This window comes from Protopterus annectens, chromosome 15.part0 (assembly GCF_019279795.1).
Source record: "Protopterus annectens isolate FY-2018-M chromosome 15.part0, PAN1.0, whole genome shotgun sequence".
Lineage (NCBI taxonomy): Eukaryota > Metazoa > Chordata > Ceratodontiformes > Protopteridae > Protopterus > Protopterus annectens.
The window spans coordinates 247,044,045-247,065,917 of NC_056749.1; the positions used below are offsets into that span (position 1 = coordinate 247,044,045).

The 21,873-nt window shown below is 39.8% G+C and overlaps 1 protein-coding gene across 1 annotated transcript in view; it reads left to right on the top strand.

Annotated features, from left to right (window-relative positions):
- Window positions 1-21,873, top strand: part of TPH2 (tryptophan hydroxylase 2) — a 471,178-nt gene that overhangs the window by 209,027 nt on the left and 240,278 nt on the right. Inside the window, exon 4 of the mRNA XM_044056995.1 lies at window positions 20,121-20,221. Coding sequence (XP_043912930.1) covers window positions 20,121-20,221 — 101 coding nt within the window. The remainder of the gene's footprint in view (window positions 1-20,120; window positions 20,222-21,873) is intronic.

The following is a 21,873-nucleotide window of genomic DNA, read 5'->3' on the forward strand; positions in this document are numbered from 1 at the left end:
TATACATATATATATATATATATATAGTGTGTGTGTGTGTGTGTGTGTGTATTTTTTAATTTTTATATATATTTATTGATATGTATGTATATGCATATATTTATGTGTATATCTTTATTTATATTATGTACATATTTTTCATATATATGCATCTCCATACATATATACATGTGTATATGTATAAATATAAAACCTGACTGATTCTACTGAATCTTTTCCCTACTGTTGAATGACTCTACTGTATGATATGTTTGAAAAAGCATCACCAATCCTTACAACTCAAATGGTGTAGTGGTACATTGCTCTGGCTATGATGTACAGGACCTTGGGTTTGAAACATGGGAGTGCTGATTATTTTGTTGCTAGGCAGAACAGTGGCTGATGGAAACAGAGTGATTAAAGCAGTTTTAAGCAGTTATAAGTGGGTTTGTGTGACTCTAAGTGATGCCAACACATGGTTAAACTCCCAGATGCTTATTTTTGCTAGGCAGAACAGTGGCTGATGGAAACAGAGTGTTTAAAGCAGTTTTATGCAGTTGTAAGTGGGTTTGTGTGGGTTTGTGTGACTTTAAGTGATGCCAACACATGGTTAAACTTCCAGATGCTTAATCTGTGTTGGCTTCACTTAGCGACATTTACCAGTGCACAGATCCACTTAGCTGAGCTACTTGCTGCTTAGCATTGGCGTTTGTGCAATGCTTAAACCTGCTAAGCATAGCTGAGCATTCCTAACCATTGCTCACAGTTCATTCTTATAAAATATCTTTTATATATATATATATATATATATATATATATATATATATATATATATTATATTATATTATGTCCTTACAATATTATTATAATATCATATTATATTATATTTTATATATACTTTTTTATATATTTCTTATAAAATATACAATATGCTTCAGTTACAGTAGCAAGGGTGTAACTGTACTGTATGGGACACATGTATACATGGGTGGTTTCACATGTTATATGCACTCACACTTCCATTTTCCACCAGCTACATCACCCTTGGTGACAAAAAAAACTTACCACATATTTTAATATGAAAATAGTACTTTTAACACTGCTTTCCCAAGTAAAATTGGATTGCCTGTTGTAGTACTCAAACTGTGTCTGCCTGCATGCAAAACTGGGACCAATACATTACCTTGGTTTGTAAATTTCAGCTGTATATTTTTATTTGTCTCCTATTGCATATTAATATTATGTTATTATATTAAATGGAGAATATTGAGGTTTTTGGCCATGTCATTGAGGACTGCTGTCAGGACATAATGGCATACATTTCAGTTTCAGACATGTATCCTTCAGAACATTCATGCTAATGCATAACCTGTTTTCTATCGACTTTCTGTCTGTCCTCTGTGCAGATGGGATGACACCGATGCTCAGACTGTGGTTGACTACACTGCGGAATGGGTCTTTTATGCCTGTGTGCATGTAGAATGCAGCCAGGAATGGTATCAGAACTATGGAGCCCTCTGTGTGTTGCCTTTGAGAGGGCATTACAGACCTGCTTCCTAATCATGAGGGGAGGGGAGCAGATGCTGTACATGCACATATGTACCTAAGGGGGGACAGGGGGGTGAAGTTTACACTTCACCTGTCTGCAGCCGGTTGCCTACATCTATGGCATATGTGTATGTAGTGTTATTTACCACCACTACAGAGCAGATATGTGTGTTGCCTCTGGAATTATGGACACATGTCTGGAAGGCCTGCAGATTGGCCTTGGTGGATGTATCCAGTTTGCACTCAAAGACAGCCTTAGTGTACATCACCTGTGACCTTATTTGCTTGTGCAGAACAAGGTGACATGGCTGCCACTGAGGCACCTGTTCTTTCTTAGCCGTCCTGTGATTATTTCCAATTATGATGGTAGTTGTGTATTGCTGCTGTCCACCACAGGCATTCAGCCTACCTTGAGGGGATTGATATTGTCCTGTCAGGTATTGCTGAGGCCATACAACTATGTAGGTGCCCACATAGTATTCTGGTTTGCACCTGGACACTGCTGCTAGTTCCAACATATGAGACATCCTTCATGTGGGCCTTGCCCTCTTTCCTTGCCTGTGCAGGGAACATTACGGAGGTGTGGGGGACTACAGCTTCACAGACCATAAGTGGGAATACCTCACAGGACAGGACATGTGGAGGCAGCCCAACAACATGTGAGACAAAGCTCCAGAATTCAGTACAGATTGTATATCATTAGTGCTGTTATACATATGGAGGGTTGCTAGACTGACAGAGTTCATCTGGACATGCCTTTACTGAGTGGCTTAACATATGACAGTGATATGCCTCTGACATACCTCTCAACTGGCATGTTGCCCACAGAGTGGCCATGGGTTTGCCTGTATGTTTCGTCAGTTCCTCGAACAATGTCTGTTTTTTTGGTGTCGGTAGGATAATGTGAGGATTGTAGTTACTAACTGTTGACATCCATTGATGTAGTAGACATCATATCCTTCAGGGATGTTATGTTACAACAACACATGCAACATCAGCTACTGTTTCAGTTTGTAACACCATTATGTATGCTATGTCTCTCTTTCTGGTTCCCTGTCCCCCAAGTACACCATGGGTTGTCTAGATATCCTGCACTTCAAGGTGCAGAGGTATGGTATATCATTAATTACTGATTGCACTCCAGTTATCATTCCAGTGGTCTAGCAGACTCCTGGCCATGGTATGCGGCATTGGCCAGGATTATGGTTTCACACTCTGGAAATTCTGTGGAAATCTGTACATATGACAGTTATGTATGTCTGGCCATTGTGAACAGACTGCCAAGATTGTATAGCAGAATTGTGTGCATTTGTTTATTGGGCTAGGTAGGGAGAGTAGCAGATGTGAGTGCCATACATCCTTTACCTATCTGACTGTGCATACTGCTATGGCTGCTGGCAGTCTATCAGGTCTGTATGCTTGTAGGGGAAGACTGTGAAATGTCCTGTAACACCTCAGGATTCCCAGTACACTGTGATTTTGGACAGTATATGTCAGTGTAGTGTGTGACTGGCAATCAGGATATGTTTGTTCAGACAGTCGTTGTACTCTGGAATTCATTTTAGGTACTGGAATGTTGCTGTAACTGTGGTGTAAATGTTTTTGGGTGGACATTTTTGCACCACTATCTGCTTTTCACTACAGCTCCATCCCTATAGTGCATGCTATATTTGAATATACATGGGTAATTGCCCAGAACTGATGTGGGTGAGTGTCATGTTGGTCTTACTGTGCTTCATAAGGTGCTGGGTGACATGTTTGACAGCTGTCATGGGGTTTCCATTCTGTTACATAACTGTGGGCATACCTCTACACTATCCAGAGGCCTAGACACTGTCCAGATGTGTGGCTCATATGTTTGGTCTGTTCCCCACACAGTCATTGTCCTTGGCTAATCAGTAGGATACTCTGGGGAATGCAGTAAGTACATGTTAGCATCCATTGATGTTACTGACTTAATATCCCTCAGAAATGATATGTGACAACAAACCCAGTAACACCACCAGCTTTCTAGGTTTATAACAGAAATATGTCCAATATACCCCTGTGTTTGAGCCTCTGTCCCCCAATTATGCCAGGCTTTGTCCAGATGTCATGCACTGAGAGGTTCAGAGGTATGTAGTATCATTATTTATTGCTTTCATTCCTGCTACCACCCCAGTGATGTCATAGACTCCCAGACATGTAACAAGGAAGCGGCCATAGATATGAATATTCTGTCTATATATTTTGTGGGAAAATGTACATTTGAGAAGTCTGTGTATGTCTGGCCATTGTTAACAGACTGTCAGGATTGTGTAGCATTGCAGTGTGTAGATGTTATTTGGGCTGTAGTGGGAGGGGGGTACATGTAAGTGTCATGGGCTCTTTCTATCTGACTGTACATGCTACTTCCGTTTCTGGTTCCCTATTGCTTGTATATGTTTGTACGGGCAGACCATGACATGTCCTGTAACACTTAAAAAGATTCCCACTGCACTGGGACTTGGGGCAGTATATGTAAGGGTAATGTGTGAGTGGCAAATGGGATATTGTTGCTCGCACAGTCATTATACTGTAGTGTTCAGTTTGCTTACTGGTATGTCACTGTGACTGTGGTGCAATTGGTTGTGGGTATGCACTGTCACACCAGTGTCTGATTTTCACTAGTGTTACATCCCTGTATTGCTTGCTATATTTGCAAATGCATGTGTACAGCCCCATAGCTGGGTTTGGGTAGTGTTATGTCAGTCTAATTGTAGTTTGGATGTTGCTTGCTAGCTGAGTGTAGTTTCCCTAATGTTGTGTTATGTCCAGACATTTGTAGGATGAACAGTTGTCTGGCCGATATCATTAGTCTGGTCCCCATAACTGTTATGTATTCCTGACACATCAGTGGGATGATGTGGGGATTGAGGTCACTAACTAATGAGAAGCAACTGAGTCACCGACTTGTGATATTTCAGTCAATATATGTTAGGACATACAGTGTTACTACATCAACTTTCTCAGCTTATCTACTCACGTATTTTGGATATATCCCTAATTTCATGCTTTTGTACCCCAACTTTGTCAGGCTTGGTCCAGATTCATTGCACTAAGGGGTTCTGAGCATACCTCTCCACTGCCAGGATTTTCACAGAATGTCCAGATATTTGGCCAATATTTTTGTTCTGTTCCACAATTTATTTGTATTTGTCTAGCAAATCACTGTGATGATCCAAGGATTTATGTCAGTAAATGATGACATAACATTTCAGTTTCCATCCTCATATTCTTCAGTAATTGTCTGCTGAAATGCACCCTGTTGATGTAGCAAATGTCTTGTTTCTAACAGCGATAATTGAAATATGTCCCTATATCTGGCCCATTCCCCCCTCCACTTTTACAGCCTTTGTACAGGTGTCTTGCACTAAGAGGATGAGAGGGATGGTTCTGAGGTCTGACTGCACTGCATGTTATGTAAATACATTTTTATATATATATATATATATATATATATATATATATATATATATATATATATATATATCTATGGGATCCGGACACATGCTCGACTAGCATATGTCCGAATCACAAAACATTGAACACACATACACGAAAGCGCTTAACATCGACAAGCGCTTCTGTGTATGTGTGCCTGTTTCGTAGATTGAACTACAGTGCGAGTAAGGTAAAATTCCCTTTTCCCCACTGTAGTGCAATCTTGGAGTGAGAATAATAAAGTAGGGGGGTGTGGGGGGGCACAGGGGGGGCGAAGCCCCCCTGCAGAAACATAGATTTTGTTTTGTTGAACTACACATACACGGAAGCGCTTTTAGATGTTAAGCTCTTTCATGTATGTGTGTTCGATGTTTGTGATTCGGACATATGCTAGTCGAACATGTGTCCTAGACCCATATATATGTATATATATATATATATATATATATATATATATATATATGTGTGTGTGTGTGTGTGTGTGTGTGTATGTCTATATACAACACATGAATGACTCCACAGAGCATTCTCCCTAATGTTATATGCCTCTATTGTATGATATGTTTAAAAATCCAACATTAATTCCTACAGCTCAGATGGTGTAGTAGAGCATTGCTCTTACTGTAGTGTACAGGGTCATGGGTTCAAGAGTTGAGACTGATGATTTTTTTCCTTAATGTTAAATGACCAGAATGCATATGTTTCTTAAAGCATTGCAGATTCTGACAGCTCTTATGGTGTAGTGGTATGTTGCTGTGAATGTAGAACACAGCATCATGTGTTTGAGACTTGGCAGGGCTGACTATTTTGTTTTTGGGCAGAACAAGGTCTGATGGATACAGAGTGATTAAGGCATTTTTAAGAGCAGTTGTAACCAGGTTTGCATGAGTTTGTGTGTTGGTAAGCGATGCCAGCACATGGTAATCCATTTTAGCTTCACTTACTGCCGCTTACCCCGTGCTAATTTCTTTAAAAGAAAAGAAAAAGTGGTGATAGGAAAGTGGTGAAAAAAGGGGAACACAGAGGGAAGTACAGTATGAAAGGTAGCTAGGGATGTGCAGGATGGGTGTAGGAAAGGTCCATAGCTGTCCATTTCTTCTACAGCAACAGCTGTGAATTTCTACAGAATTTGGAGGTGAATTTGGACACTCAAACCCCTGGGAGAGGAGTGAGGACAACAGTGATGTGTTGCCAAGCCAACTGGACCAGATTACATGTGTCCAGTGGACACATGTGCAAAATGGCCAGCTATGTATGGGGCGTAATATTTTTTGGGGGAACATATGCCCTTTTTTTAAGGTGAGAGTGGGATGTTGGTGAAAGATAGTAGGTATATTTGAGGAGGTAAGTTGGGTAGAAAGACAGACAAGACTGACAAGACAGCAGACAGGGCTGGTATATGACACATGTGTGGGGTGAACACCTTAGACGAGGAGGGTGGTTGGAAATCAGATGCCCTTGAGCCCCCAAATACATACAGTGGGACTGAGGTCCCCACCCATTGGTAGTTACCACTGCATTTTCATGGCCCAAAGGTGGCTGTGCTGGGGGCTGGATAGGAGGGGCAGGTTGACCCTCAAGATGCACCAGGCGGACCTCAATCTGGTGCAGCAGTCCACCAAAATCCTTTTGGATGGTGCTACCCACCAAACCCCCGACCTGGCTATGGGTGACAGTTTCCTGTCTGTGCCTGCTCCTGGGGGGGAGGGCACTGTCCCCTGAGCCAGGTCCATCAGAAGGTGGTGCAGTGGACCAGTGGACACGGAGGTCCTGGGTTGAGCCCCAGATGTGCCGGGGCCCAGTGCCATGGCCAGATGAGGTGGGACAGGCAGATCTGCTGGGATCTGCATTCCCAGATGTGCTATGGTGTTGAGGTTTTACAAAATATGTTAGTCATAAACAAAACATTTCAAAATTAGTTTTAACAGCATGCATGGGTGTTCCAATTAACCCAAAATGACAGATTTGGAACAGTTGCATAGCAAACAGAACACATGCATAAATGGGACAATAGTAGGCATCATAATGGCATGCAGGTTACATTGATAGCAACAGGCCACTAGTGATAGTATTTGAACGGGGAACATTAATAATCAAATTATTCAATATTTGTAGAACAATAGGACACATGTCCCAAAAGTAGTTTTGGAGATAAACATAGCTGTTGATTATGTGTATGAATTATTGGTGCAGATAGGGTGGGGGAGAGAAAGAGATGTCAATTAACAACTGCATAGGCTTTGATTGTTCACAACTGTACTGATCATTACTCTACTCATTACTCCCCGGGTATGACCTCACTTTACATCTACCTATGACCTGAGGTTGGGCACTAGAATGTTTGTACACAGTGTATTACTAAAGCCTTCTTAAAGCTAATACATATATTTCCTAACCTGACAGACCCATGGAGGGAATATCTGTTAACACTACACATAATCACATATTTAAGGTTACATATGTGACACTTACAGGGGGTGCCCTGCACTCATGCTGTGTGTGTCTGCTATTGCCATACTCCACCTGGTTTTCTATCTGTCACCCTGGGTATTGGCAGCAGTGACCACTAGCCGTGACAGCATGATACTTGAGGGACATTTATCAGAAGAAACCACTTAGTGTATGTACTTATCTTGCTGTCTTTTGCAGCCTTGGGGTTAGACAGTGGAAGGGTTGTACACAGTCTATTAGTACAACCTTCTTACAACTAATAGAAACATTTCTTACCTTACAGACCTGTGGAGGGAACATCAGTTAACACTACCTTTCTGTTTCTACACATATTCACTTATTCAAGGTTACATATGTGACACTGATAGGTGTGCCCTGCACTCATGGTGTGTGTGTGTGTGTGTGTGTGTGTGTGTGTGTGTGTGTGTGTGTGTGTGTGTGTGTGTGTGTGTGTGTGTGTGTGTGCTACTCCCATACTCCACCTGGTTTTCAATCTGTCACCTGGGTATTGGCAGCAGTGACCACTAGCCATGACAGCGTGATACTTGAGGGACATTTATCAGAAGAAACCGCTTGGTGTATGTACTTATCTTGTTGTCTTTTGCAGCCTTGGTGTTGGACACTGGAAGTGTTGTACACAGTGTATTACTACAGCTTTCTTACAGCTAATAGAAACATTTGCTTACCTTGCATACCTGTGGAGGAAATTTCTGTTAACACTACCTGACTGTTTCTACACATATTCACATATTCTTGGGTGAAATTATGCATACAGCTTACTACCACTCTCAGGATTCAAACAGTGCCTGTTTGTGCAAAAAGGCACAATAAGGCTGTGTTTCAACAAAATGAGCTAATGAGGAACTGCTGTTTCTTGCTTGACTGTTTTCTGCCTAATACTCTCTTGGTTGGACAATCTGACTGTGTAATTCTGACATTCATGCATGGCAGATAGTTCTTGTACTCTGTATTAATAGTCTGACAAATAACAATCTGGAAAGCAATAGTTAACACTAAGCACTGCTGTAGGGAATACAGCATACTAATTTACAGATTACTATTCAGGGATCAGATCTTGGTGCATGGAACATTTCATATAGATGATCTCCTGTTTTACAGCTATACAATCTTTGTCAGATGAGCCTCAATTAATTCATGCTGTCAGAGCCATAGTTGCAGTGCAGAACCTGTACACATTTAGATTCATACCACCACATACCAAAGTAAACCCAACAGTCCGGGTTTTTTAGTTTTATTGAAGAGTACTGGCACTTTTATTGATAGATAAACTGTACATCAGTATTACGCTGCTAATGTTTCATTTATTCATTACACACAGTACACATTTTAACCTACTGGCAATTGACATTTTACTCCTTTCTATTTATTTGCCCTAAATACTGCAAGCTAGATTTGTACTCACCAGCCTCCTGGCGCAGCCTTAGCAGACTGCTAACATGGGCATCTATATTCGCAGCCTTCTCATCTGCAGCTGTACAGGAGATAAAGAAACATTTATGCATACCTATCAATCACTTACACAGGCTGGACTTTGGTGCACACTAATTGATACTGATACATACACACTTCCGGGACATTCTGTGCTCATGCATCTTGGGTCCACTGGTCCAAGAGTTCCCTCTTCCTATGCTTGAGGTCAGCAAAATGGTGCCGGACCTGCTCACCAGTTCAAGGGATGCCAGTAGAACTGGTGAGATCACATGCAAGATGGTCCCAGGCCACCACTTTGTACTGTGAGCCCTGGTACTGGCCCTGCAGCAGTCTCTCCTCATGGTCTTTCACTAGGAGTCCAACCATGACCCTGGACTCCTGAATGCCCTATGGTTGCACCCGAAAGCGTGAATCCTCACCTACACCAGCCATAGTGCCTGTAAGGATGAGCTACAACTGGTTATGGCTGTATTCCTGCCTGTAAGGTTTAAATAGAGCCAAATTCCCACCCTTTGCTGTCATTGGATCATTTTGAATATGCTGAGCTAAGCTAAGCAACAGGCAAACCTGCTTAGCTAAGGTTGGCAGTGCTTAATGGGATAGATGTTGAGCACTGCTTACCGATGTGCAAATCTGCTTAGCTGGGCTACTTATTGCTTAACATTTACATTTAAGCAATGCTTACACCAGGTGAGCATAGCTGAGCACTACTTAGCATTGCTGACATTTCATTTAGGTACATAGGCTGGTACTAGGCTATCGGCCCTAGGGCCTATACAAGCCTAGCCATAACAATTCCCTGGATATTTCTTCCCACAATATTTACTTCCCTGGACCCTTGTCTAGCAGGGTGACTGACGTGATCCCTGGGGTGAATTTCCTATTTCCCATCCAATCATCAAGGTTCCTTTTGAAGAGCTCCAAGGAGGCGCTCTGCTTGACATGTATGGGCAGTCTATTCCAGAGTATGGGGAGTTTCTGGGTCAGGAACCTGTCCCTTCAGCATGTTTTTTTCATTGTGATGACAAGGTTTAGATCCCTGGAATGTGTGGCTCTGAGGGATTGGGATTTTTTTTAAGTGGAGCATGTCCAACAGCTCAGGGCTTGACATGGCCTTGTATGTTAAGCAGAGATTGCCTCTGAGTAGACGATAAGCCACAGAGTATAGCTGGAGTTTTTTAGACAGTCAGTATAGGGCATCTGCTTTAGGCCTGTGATTCTTTTAGTGAGGTATTTCTATGGCCTTTCCAGCTGTTGCAGATGTCTTGTGAGGTACATACCAAATGGGGTGTTGTACTCTATAATGGGATTAATGAGGGATGAGCACAGTGGGACAATGACCTCCTTTTTTCTGGATGAAAAGCCCTTAGTGATGAGGCGTGCCACACAGAAGGATTTCCTGACTGTTGTGGCAATGTGGTTATTGAAGGTGAGACCACTGTCCACCTGTGTCCCTAAGTATCTCATCACACTTTCAGTGTTTAGTGTACTGCCACCTATGTGGTAATTCATGGGTACATGTTTTTTCCCAAAGGGGATAACTATACATTTCTTGCCATTAAGCTTGAACCCATGGCTCTGGTACCAAGCATCTGTTTTTGTAAGGCCCTTTTGTAGAATATCCACTTAATTTGGGGATTCAATAATGGCTTCCAGTTTTCAGTCATCTGTAAACTTTGTTAGCCAGAGTCCCTTAGTGTTGGCCTGTACTTCAGAGAAGTAGATGCCAAACAAAAGCGGTCCCAGGACTGAACCCTGAGGTACTCCACTCGTCATCTCTCTGGAGCTGGATTTGGAGTCAGCTACTTTTACAGTTTGGATTCTGTCAGTAAGCCAGTTGGCAACCCATCGAGTGATGTAGGGATTTATGCCCAGCTTAGTAAGTTTATCTATGATTCCAGAGTGGGGGATGGTGTTGAAGGCCTTGGCGAGGTCCAGATAGGCTGCATGGACCGCCTTACCCTCGTCCACAGTGCTGGAGACTGATTCAAAGAAGTTAATCAGGTTCAGGAGACACGATCCGCCCTTCACGAACCCAAACTGGGTGGTGTCCAGTGTTTGAAGGTTGCCAATGTCTTTGTTTATGCTCTTGCAGATCAGGCTCATCAGACTGATGGGACGGTAATTCCCAGGATCCAAGATGGATCCCCCCTTGTGGAGTGGGATATCTGTAGCTGTGCACCACTAAGTGGGCATGAAGCCTGACGTGAGGCTATGATTTAACATGACACTTAGGTGAGGTGCCAATTCATTTTGTAGTTCATGTAGTAAACAGCCCAGGATGTCATCTGGTGCCATGGATGCTGTATTCTTAGCTTTGGAGAGTGTGGTTTCTACCTGTGTGGTCATGATTACCAGAATTTGGCAATCTTTTGGTATTGAGATGGGCCCTTTAGGGGGTGAGAGGGGGGTGAAGTTTGCACTAAATCGATCTGCCAGGATATTGGCAATATCCTTGGGATCAGTATATTTAATGCCATTCTGTTGTAGCTCAGAGCATATCTGAGCATTGTCATTTAGATTCTTGACATAACTATAGCATGCTTGTGGTTGTCTTTGGAATTTTTGGCAATTTTATTTTCGTAACTAGCTTTGGAGGATTTTATGAGGGATCTCAGCTTCTTACTGAGGCTGGTAAGGGAGTTTTTTGCATCTTGGGATTTTCCTCTTTTCTGCAACAGTTTCTTTCTTTTGTTGTATAATTTGTTTATGGCAGGGGACCACCAGATTGGCTTCCTTTTTTGGAGGAGAGTGTCTTGGTTCTATTTGGGATGGCACGATTCATGCACGAGTGGATGTGCTTGTACAGTGCCTTAGTGTAGGATCCAGCAGTTGAACTTTCAGCTCCCATCTGCATGGGTGTCATGAAGTTTGTCACTTCTGACTTGAGTAGCATGAAGTTGGCTTTGGAGAATTTTTTTACGGAGGTTTCCGTACTGGGGGTTGGGGGTGGGATGTGGATGTCAAGGGTGATTTGCTTATGGTCAGACGTGACCAATGAGGGGGTGACTACTGGTGTGGAGCATCTATCTCCCATGTTGGTAATGACCAGGTCTAGGATATTGGAGCCTTTGGTGGGACAATGGATTAGTTGATCCAGGGCATTGGAATTGATGAATTCCAAGAACCGTTGGGAAAAGGTGCTGGTACCCTAGTAGTTTTCCCAGTTAATGGCAGGGTAGTTGAAATCACCCAGTATTAGGGTGTTTGGTTGTATCTTAATATTGTCCAGTATATTTAGAAAGGTGTCGTGAGAATCTTGGGGCATGGTGGGGGATCTGTAGCAAGCTACAATTTGGATTGCAGTCTTACCTAGTGATAGTTGCACCTAGAGAATTTCAGATGCATTGTATTGGGCAACTAGCCTGGAGGTGTGAATATCCTTGGTGAATATGGACACTCCTTCACCTTTAGTGTTTCGGTCTTGATTTGGTGGCCGAAAAGTGTGATAAGAGTTGTAGCCTGGTATTGCAGGGGTGCTCTCTGGCGCCTTGAACCAGGTCTCAGTTACTTTACAGATATCGATGTTTGCCATTTTTAGGAGTGCCTCGAGAGAGTGCATTTTGAGGTTTAGACTTCTAGTATTGAGTAGCATTACCTTCAGATTTTGCATGCTTGTATCTGTTACGGTGGTGGTTTTGTCCTTTAAACCTTGCCTAAAAAGGCACTATAGGGGTGGCGAGAGCTTTAGCCAGTAGCCTGAATCCTAGAGGTGACAAGTGCAGACCATATCTGGCAAAGCATCGTGGTTTGCTGATCATGACATCCCAGGCAGACAGATAGTGGATCCCCTTTGAATGACACCAGAAGTTTAGGCAATTGTTGAAGTCAATCATTTTGTCCTTATACTGTGGTATCATTCTGGGCAAAGGTAGGATGCTACTCAGGGCTAGGGTCATACCTGCCTGGGCCACATGATCCGAGAACTCTTCCATGTCTCTTTTCATGTAGTCCAGGGAGGTATGTCTCAAGTCATTCACTCCAACATGGACAATGACAGAGTCGCATTTCTACTTGTTGTGGAATGACTTGAGTGTGTGCATTATGTGGCAGATCCTGGCACCCGACAGGCAGCTGACTGTAATTTTCTCCTTGTTCAGCCTGGTGAGTAGGACATCAGTGTGCCTGACTATAGAGTTACCAATGACAAAAGTGTTGGGTATATTGTCTTGCCTTAGGAGCTGTTGTTGGGTGGCACACTGGTGTTGTGAGCTATGTGTCACTTTGGTTGTGACTGGTGTTTGCGTTTCAGCTTCGGAGGTCCTTGTTGCTTGGGCAGGTTAATGTTAAGAGCCTCAGCATTTGTGGGTTTAGTGTTGCTATGTGTGGGTGTTGATGGTGTGGGTTTTGAAGGGCCATGTGTTGCTTGAGGTGTAGTGCAGGTGTTAACCTTCTCCTCTTGACTGCCTAGCACAATCTTGGCTGGCGAGAGATTTGCTTCCAGTTTGGCTATGTAAGTGCATTTCTCGCAGGTTGTAGTGTTGGGTGGTAGGAGGAGAGGGTTGTCTGTGTACATGAGGCAGTTGCTGCATTGCCCCAGTATGCCCAGATTCACCAGGTGGACAGGAGATATCACCGGAAGCTGTCCCTTGGGCATGTCTGTTTAGGTACTTTTTTGTAAAGCACAAGAGCTGTTTTCCCTTACCTTTGCAAGGTACTTTGCAATTATAGGCTGTTTAGTGCCTATGATTAATTTCTCCTTATTAATAAGGAGAGTTGAGTGTTTGTATCATTTTAAGGCTTTCTAGTGCTTTCCATCAGGTTCTAGAGCAAGTGCTAGTCACAGGGGTTCAAATTTTAGTGCTACTACCTTTTCTGTGGAGTCTAAATGTCCTCCCCACGGTCAAGTGGCGTTTGAAAGACATGCATAAATGGGTGTGCCTTCTTTGAAGGTTGGGCATCGGGCTGGCACTTCGGCACCGTAAAAATCTACTGCCAATCATTAGCAGACTAGAGTTTCGCTGTGGCGACCCCTAACCAGGAAAAGCCGAAAGAAGAACAACTGAGAAACCAGCTAATTCTAAGGAAGAATTTGAAGAACAGACTTTCTGGCACCTGGAATAGTTTAACTGCAGCCCGGCAGTGCTGCACGATGTGAAAAATGCACAAAGACACGCGTTTTTAAGCCAGAAAGTTGAAAGGGATAGAAATCAGCCCAAAATGGCTAAAATTACAATTTCAGAGCTTGGAACAACTCCTCTAGTGTCAGATAGGCAGTACAATGCTCACTACTCCCACTGGTAAGCAGTAGGAATTCCCTCTACCACAGCAAGGTCTGGATGGATAGCTCTGAACACAGAAAATAAAGTCCTGAAACCAGCAAAGCCTGGGTTCTGGACTATACTAGCTAGGAAAGGCAGGAAATGAGCAAACAAGATAGTTTTTTTTTTTTTTTGGTTAAAACAGGATAAACAATGCAATAATACACTAAATAAACACAGAAAAGGCTAGCGCACTTGAGTGTGTAGCCCTAAACAGTAAATACAATTAAAACTCTACAAAATTAGCAATTTAAAACTTTTTGAATGAAGCAAAGCAAGTGCACAACTGAAAAATGATTTAAGAGGCAGTAATACAGTAGAATAAGTAGCTAGTCTACATATACAGAAAAGTCTATATATACAGAAAAGCAGCTAGAACACACTAAAACAATTCAGATGCAGTGCAACCTAGACCACTTAAGTTGTAGCAATATTAAGGCAAATACAGTTTTAATAAATGCACTAAAATATACTCTAAATTATTTCCAAAATGTTTGAGAAGCACAGTCAGAACACAAGGATATTCAGACAATATATATTTTTTTTTAGAAAGGGAGAAAGGAGGAACAGAAGGAAATTCTCTCTGTAATAGGTAGAATGAGCTAATGACACTAGACTGGGAGGAGTGTCCAAGATCAAATTTAGACTAGGGGCGGGCAACTGCAAGGCCAACAGGTATAAAGACACTACAGAAATGTTTATCACAAGTGAGCCAATAGTTATGAAATACAGTACAAGTATGCAGTATACAATAAAATTGCTATAAATATCTAAAATAAGCAATAACTACTGAAAATAAGCAAAAAAAAACAGGCTACTTATTGCTGTATATCACAGATCAGCTGCTTCTCCTCAGATAGCTCTGTGTGTAATTTTATAAAGTATCAGGATTGTGGGATTGATACATCATTACTGACATATTATAATTTTATGTTTACCTTCCATGACATTCACCTATGTGCTTTCATTAAATTATATTATTTTGTGACTATACTGTATGGGGCACTTGTATTTATATGGGCGTTTCACATCTTTTCTAAACTAACATCTCACTTTTGGACTTGTTGCAGTACTCTGGTTGACAAAAAACAGTTGCTACATAATTTAAGTTTACAAAAAATAATTTTAAGACTACTTTCTTATAGACAATAAGTTACCTCTTTTGGTATCAAACTGTGAGCACCTGCATGCAAAGCGGGGACTCTAACCACTACACTATCTTGGCTTGGGAAGTTCATCTGTCTATTTGCATTTATCTCCTAGGGGATGTTTAAGCTATGGTAAGCAGAGGGCCATAACATGCACTCCCGCTTAGCTAAGTGTAAACATTCCTTAAGCTTGAACAAAAAAAAAGTTTATATTATTATATTATTATGTTATATAAGTGAGTCTTGTGGTGTTCTGACAACTCAATCATGAAATAATGGCATTCATTTGGCTTTCAGGCTTCTATCCTTCAGGGACTCCTGCTAATACATATCCTGTTTTCTATCAACTTTCTAATTATGTGAGGGCAATTTTTCAGGTGTGTCCCTAATTTATTTTTTATTCCCCCCATCATTTGTGCCTTTGTCAACATGCACTGCTGTAAGGGAATATTGGCATACATTTGCTTTCAGACTTCTACCCTTCCATAATTCATGCTAATGCATGACGTGTTCTCTATCAACTTTCTATGTTTGTGAGGGCTATATGTGTGTTTTGTCCCTTTTGAGGGATTAATCCCCCATTATGTGTGTATTTGCACACATTTCCTGCTTTAGCAGGTTGCAGAAGTGAAACACTTTAGCAATGCAGGGGATCTTTCACAGAACCTGTCACAAACCCCCTGCATTGCTTTCTTCATGCTGATGTTTCTTTCAGTGTCTGAGGACACTGAAATGATCATTATCTCATTTCAGTGTCTGCGGACACTGAAATACTAGCATAATATTAGAGTAAATCACTAATATTATGCCACTTCATCTTAGAAAGTGCCGTACAGCACTTTCTGAGTGCAGGGGGCGTGTTCAGTGTCCGTGCACTACTTGGATACGCTTCCTGCACTCATTCACGGTTCGTGTCCATATAGGAAGTACAGCAGCGCACCTTCATGAATATCCAAGGCACCCTGCTGTGTTAAATGGACATGAACCACTCTGTGCAAGAATAATCTAATTCTTGCATGGATTTTGTTGAATCCAGGGGCAGGTCTTTTTTCGAATCGGGTGTAAGCCTTGTTATAGATAGGCTTTACACCAAAGTAAATCAGGGCAGATTAACACTGAGAGTAATTTTTTTTTTTGGAATCTGGCCCAGTGTTTTTCACCATTAAAAATTCTTTTCAGTCAAATGCGCTTTAGACATTTTTAACTTTAACCATACATTATTTTTATACATATATGTATGTATATGACATTTGATCTATAACACATTTCATCTAAAAAAAAATGTAATTGATCACAAATGCATTTCATCAATAACAGATATGACTATAAATCACAGTTGATAGAAAAATGTGTAAGGCTATAGAAAATCACTGCTGGTGTGGTTTTGGACCATAGGAATTTCAATGTAAATTCGCATTGATCAGTATTTGTACCTTGCTAATGCCCACTGTTATGTTGTATATCTGTTTCTAGAAGTCTGTGTTTGTGCACCATGAGTGATTCACTAGGTGAGGAGTTTTCACTTTTCTCCATGGCATGGTTGTGTGACTGTGAAGATAGTATGTTTAAGCAAATGTGGGGGGTGAGAGGTACAGGCAGCTTGCCCTCTGCAAAAATAAGTTTTCGAGAAGTATTTGTTATATTTGAATTTTATATGTAATGTGATTCTACCGAGCGTGTTTCAGTATAAGTGTGTTATAAGATGAATGATTTAGATGAAAAATTTCTTGGTTAAAACGTAATAGACATATATATATATATATATATATATATATATATATATATATATATATATATATATATATATATATATACACACACACACACACATATATATATATATATATATATATATATATATATATATATATATATACACACACACACACACACACACACACACACACACACACACACACACACACACACATATATATATATAAATATATAAATATATATGGTTTACTATTAAAATAAAGAATGATGGTTCGGTGAACATGGGAATGCTGAACAGCAGTTGGCCATTTCCCATGTTTACAAACATTGCCACTGTGCATTCGCTGATATGTGCTCAATTTTACAAACAGAGATCGCAGTACAGTGGGGACTGGGAAATGTATCCTTTTCCTCACTGTAGTGCGATCTTGAAGTTGGAATATTATGTTTGCATGGGGTGTGAGGGCTTGCCCCCCCTGCAAAAACATGAATTTCATGATAGCAATTACACTTACCTATGCGGCTATAAGTACATCACATTAGATATTCAGCGAAAATGGCGAATCTGCTGAATTCGTTCGTCAGGTTCAACATTTTCACCTAATTTATATGCAGGAATTCAATGTCATCTTTCGGTGTTAATGCTGTTGTTTTTTTTTTGAACATCGACATTTTGATAGTAGACCATACACACATACACACACACACACACACACACACACACACACACACACACACACACACACAGACACACACACACACACACACACACACATATATATATATATATATATATATATATATATATATATATACATATACATATATGTTATATAAGATATATAAAATACAGATAGGAATTTCAGCTACTGTTTCTTCAGATAGCTATTGATCTATTCTTAATAGACAAGAATACATCATTGCAATCTGCAATGTCGTCATCTCAAATCAAATTTGCCTTCATCTTTTTTTCACTTCTACTGCTAAATAATAAAGTGCAGTAGAGTTTATACAAAAGAGACAACACAAACAAAAGTTCTATTTTGATAAAACAGCTAAATAATCTTTCTGTTTTGATGAAAGTTAGAAGAGTAACAATGAGTCAGGATGCACTAGCCATAAGTGGAAATGCAAGCTGTAGTGATTGGATCTTCAGGTCTACAAATATTTTGCCTGGCACAAGGTCCTAATTTGCAATGTCACTTTAGGAAAAGGATGCAGCTGCCCTACATCACTAGATGCATGATTACTAAATGATAAATGTCAGCATAAGGAAGTATCATTGCTGAAGCAAAAGTATGATAGCCTTACTGGAAAGTTCTCTTACAGTTGCAACTCAACCCTTTGAGTCTGAGGTTCATTTAGAGTTTGTCACTACATTGGATGTTGTAGAGGAAAAGGCTTGACATATGCCTTAGCCTATTACATCATGTACCTTATAACAAGATCAATAACTGTTCCAGTCAACCTACAGCATGAAAGAAACAAGCAGTACTTTATTTATATGTTTGAAAAGCTGATCAAGAAACTTCTAGTTACTGTCTATAATTGCAAATTATATTGCTGAATTATCATGAGTTGTTTGTTTTCCTTGCAATTCCATTTTCAAATGTACCATCATTATTTACATAGTATAGCAATGAATACCATTGTATATAATTGTAAATATTGGGTATACATTTTCTGTAAAGTAAGTGAACATCATGTGTTAATGTTTGAAATAGAATAGTTTGTCTTTAAATGTGCTGGTGTTAATAGGTAAGTGAATCATCTGAACTTGCAACCAGAGGCTATCTTCAGTAAAGCTTCTATGTGAACGCACCTTTGTTTAATGTCTGTTGTTCATTCTTTTTGACAATATGGATTGTTAGTGCCATTATACATGTATGGCAATAACAGAAGAGCCAGAAAGCCCTTGGTCATTTATTGTATTTGGTCTGGTTAAAACTTTTTTCTTTGTTATAGAAATAAGTATGTAGACATATTACGTGCTTATGATCTTTGAATTGTTTTCTTATTACACTTTCTATGAATTACAGAAAAAAAAGTATGCTCAGTAAAAGGAGGAACTATGTATGATGGTCTTATTACAGATTTTCTTAGCCTGACTGAAAAGTTGTTGCTCTGCTCAGCATTTTCTTGTTCTGCGCATTTTAAATTGTTCAGTATGCTTCCAGATGGTCACTATTTCAAGAGTTGTACAATATGTTCTAATAGAAAGATTGTTCATCATAGATCAAATTAAGTTACTAACAGAGGTGTGAAATTATTTTATTCTTCCACGTTTTATATTTGAAATTGTTTGTAAAAATCACAGTTGCCCCACCACATACTAAAAATGGCAGGGGTCAGAGAAACCGAGATAAACCATTTAGTCACCTGCCTTACAGTTCTGTTCCATGGTGCTCTCCCAAGGTTCATTCAATAAGTGTAAATCAGAATTAATTTGGAAGGGAATAGCCTGAATTATCACCATTGCATGACTATTACTACATATCTTTTGTATATCTCAAGTTTTCTAGTATGTTCATAAAAAGGTTATATGCATGAAAAGTGATTAACAGTTTTCTAATCAAATAAATTGTGAAAAATTACAGCAGCTTTCTAGTGCTCAAAAGCGGAAGCTTGAAATATTGTAGTTGCTCCACCATATGTTATATTCAGTTGTGGTCAGAGCAGACAAATTTGCTTTCTTTTCCAAATTGAGGGTTCTAGTTTCTTAAAAAAACACCATAAATCAAAATAGTTTTGAATAAGAGCAGTTTGTTTCACTATAGTTGCCCAAGTACTGTTTTTAAATTAACCTTTAAATGGATCCAAAACAATTATTTTATACTATTTTAAACTTGGTGCATTTTTGATTATTTTTGAATGTTGTGGAAGTCACTGATACTGTGGTTATTTATGTCTTTTTACTTGCTAGACTATTTTCTACATATACTGTTCTGTGTTTTCTTTTAACTTTTAGTTTACCTATACTAACTTTTGTAATCTTACATGTATTATATTATTAGCTGCTAAACCAGTGGCTGTATATCTTATAAATGATCTCTTTTCCCTTTATGTGTTGTTTCTGTTTCTAACTATGCTTTGCTTTTCACAGATGTAAGTGAGGCACCCTGGTTCCCAAGGAAAATCTCAGAACTAGACAAATGCTCCCACAGGGTTCTGATGTATGGGTCTGAACTGGATGCTGACCATCCAGTAAGTGCAAACATGTAATTTTTTTGTTGATTTTTAGCACTTTTTATTTATATGATTTGGTTATACGTATAATGCACTTGAGGCCTTATCTATTAAAGTACTGATTTTATTCTCTGACCATTGATAACACGAAGCAGGGCATATGCTTTAAAGTCTTCTACAAGTTTAACAAAGTCCAATATTTTCAGATTTGCTTGTTCTGACATGTTTCACAAATATAATTATTGCTTTATCACCCCACATTTGTCAATTTCCAAGTTACTAGCTTTATTCCTGTTCATCACCATATAATTAAGCATATCCAGCCATTAGACAAATATTTACCTAAGATCACAATGTTGCATATAAGACCACAATACTACAATACTGCATATAAACTAATAATAATAATGCATCATTGCATTTTTTTCATTTGAAAGCAGGTAGCTTGAAAAATTATAGTAATCTATGGATTATTTTGCTATGAAGTCTTGTGATAGGGTTGTAATTGAAAAACAAAAATAGCAATTATAGGACAGTGATGCACAGAGTTAGTACTAAAACATATAAGCATAAATGTAATTTATTAAATGCATACAGCAGTAATCTTGTCTGTCCTTCAGTCTGTCATAAGTCCATGCAATGTGTGGACATCTTGACTGGGATTTGACTAAAAGGGAAACTGCTTAAGTCCATGGCTACTGTTATGTGGGAAGCTTGCCTTTTTTTCCCCCAATATTCAATAACCTCAGAATTAATTATTGTAAGTAGGGTTTGCTCCCTGAATGTGAAAGTGTTTGTCCTTGCTCGATCTTTGGCTTAATCATTATTCTTCATGGAATGTTATTTCAGTTTTTTTCTTGTCAAATGGCATTTGGTGAAAATGATATACATTTGCTTGAGAGTCATTTACCTTGTCAACACTCCATGCAGCAAGCAGAGAACTCATTGACTGTGATCCGGTTAAGCAGGAAGTTGCTCAAAATGCCCCTAGAATGCAGTGACCTCAGAGTTTATTATAAACAGGGAGGTGCGGGATGCATGGCCTCAGAATGATACTGAAGTATTTGCATCCTACTTGAAACCATTGTTGACTAAATTTTCCTTCACAAATACCATTTTTTGTTTGTTTTTTTAGCAAATGCATTTGTTGAAAAACAATCAAAGAAGCTTGATTTTCTCATTCTTGTCACATTGATAAAACCAGCACCTAGCAAACTTTAAACAATATACAAGGAAATACATGTGAATGCATGGTATGTGGAAAAAATGCCACTGCTAGAAGAATGGACAAATTAAGGCAAAGGGAAAGATTAACAGTTACTTAAAAATAGGTGTTAAGAGGGTGTTGCTGGATATATCACGAAAAAGAGTTAAAATCAAGAACTGGCAAAGAGAACAGTATATTGTCAGCATAGAGAAATCAATGATTCATTGTAGAATTTGTCTAGTAAATGGTAAAACTAACACATCTATGATGACAGAATTTGTCCACCTGAAGAAGGATTGTAGGTGATTCCAAGGAAAGAAGTAAGTAGAGCAGAAACTTGGCTAACTGGGAAAATCTAGAAGCGTGGAATCCCAACCAGTAATCGATGTACAGTAGCACAGTGGACTAAGCAGCACACTAAAACAGAGGAAGATTGTGGCATTAAATCCCTGTTTCATTTTTC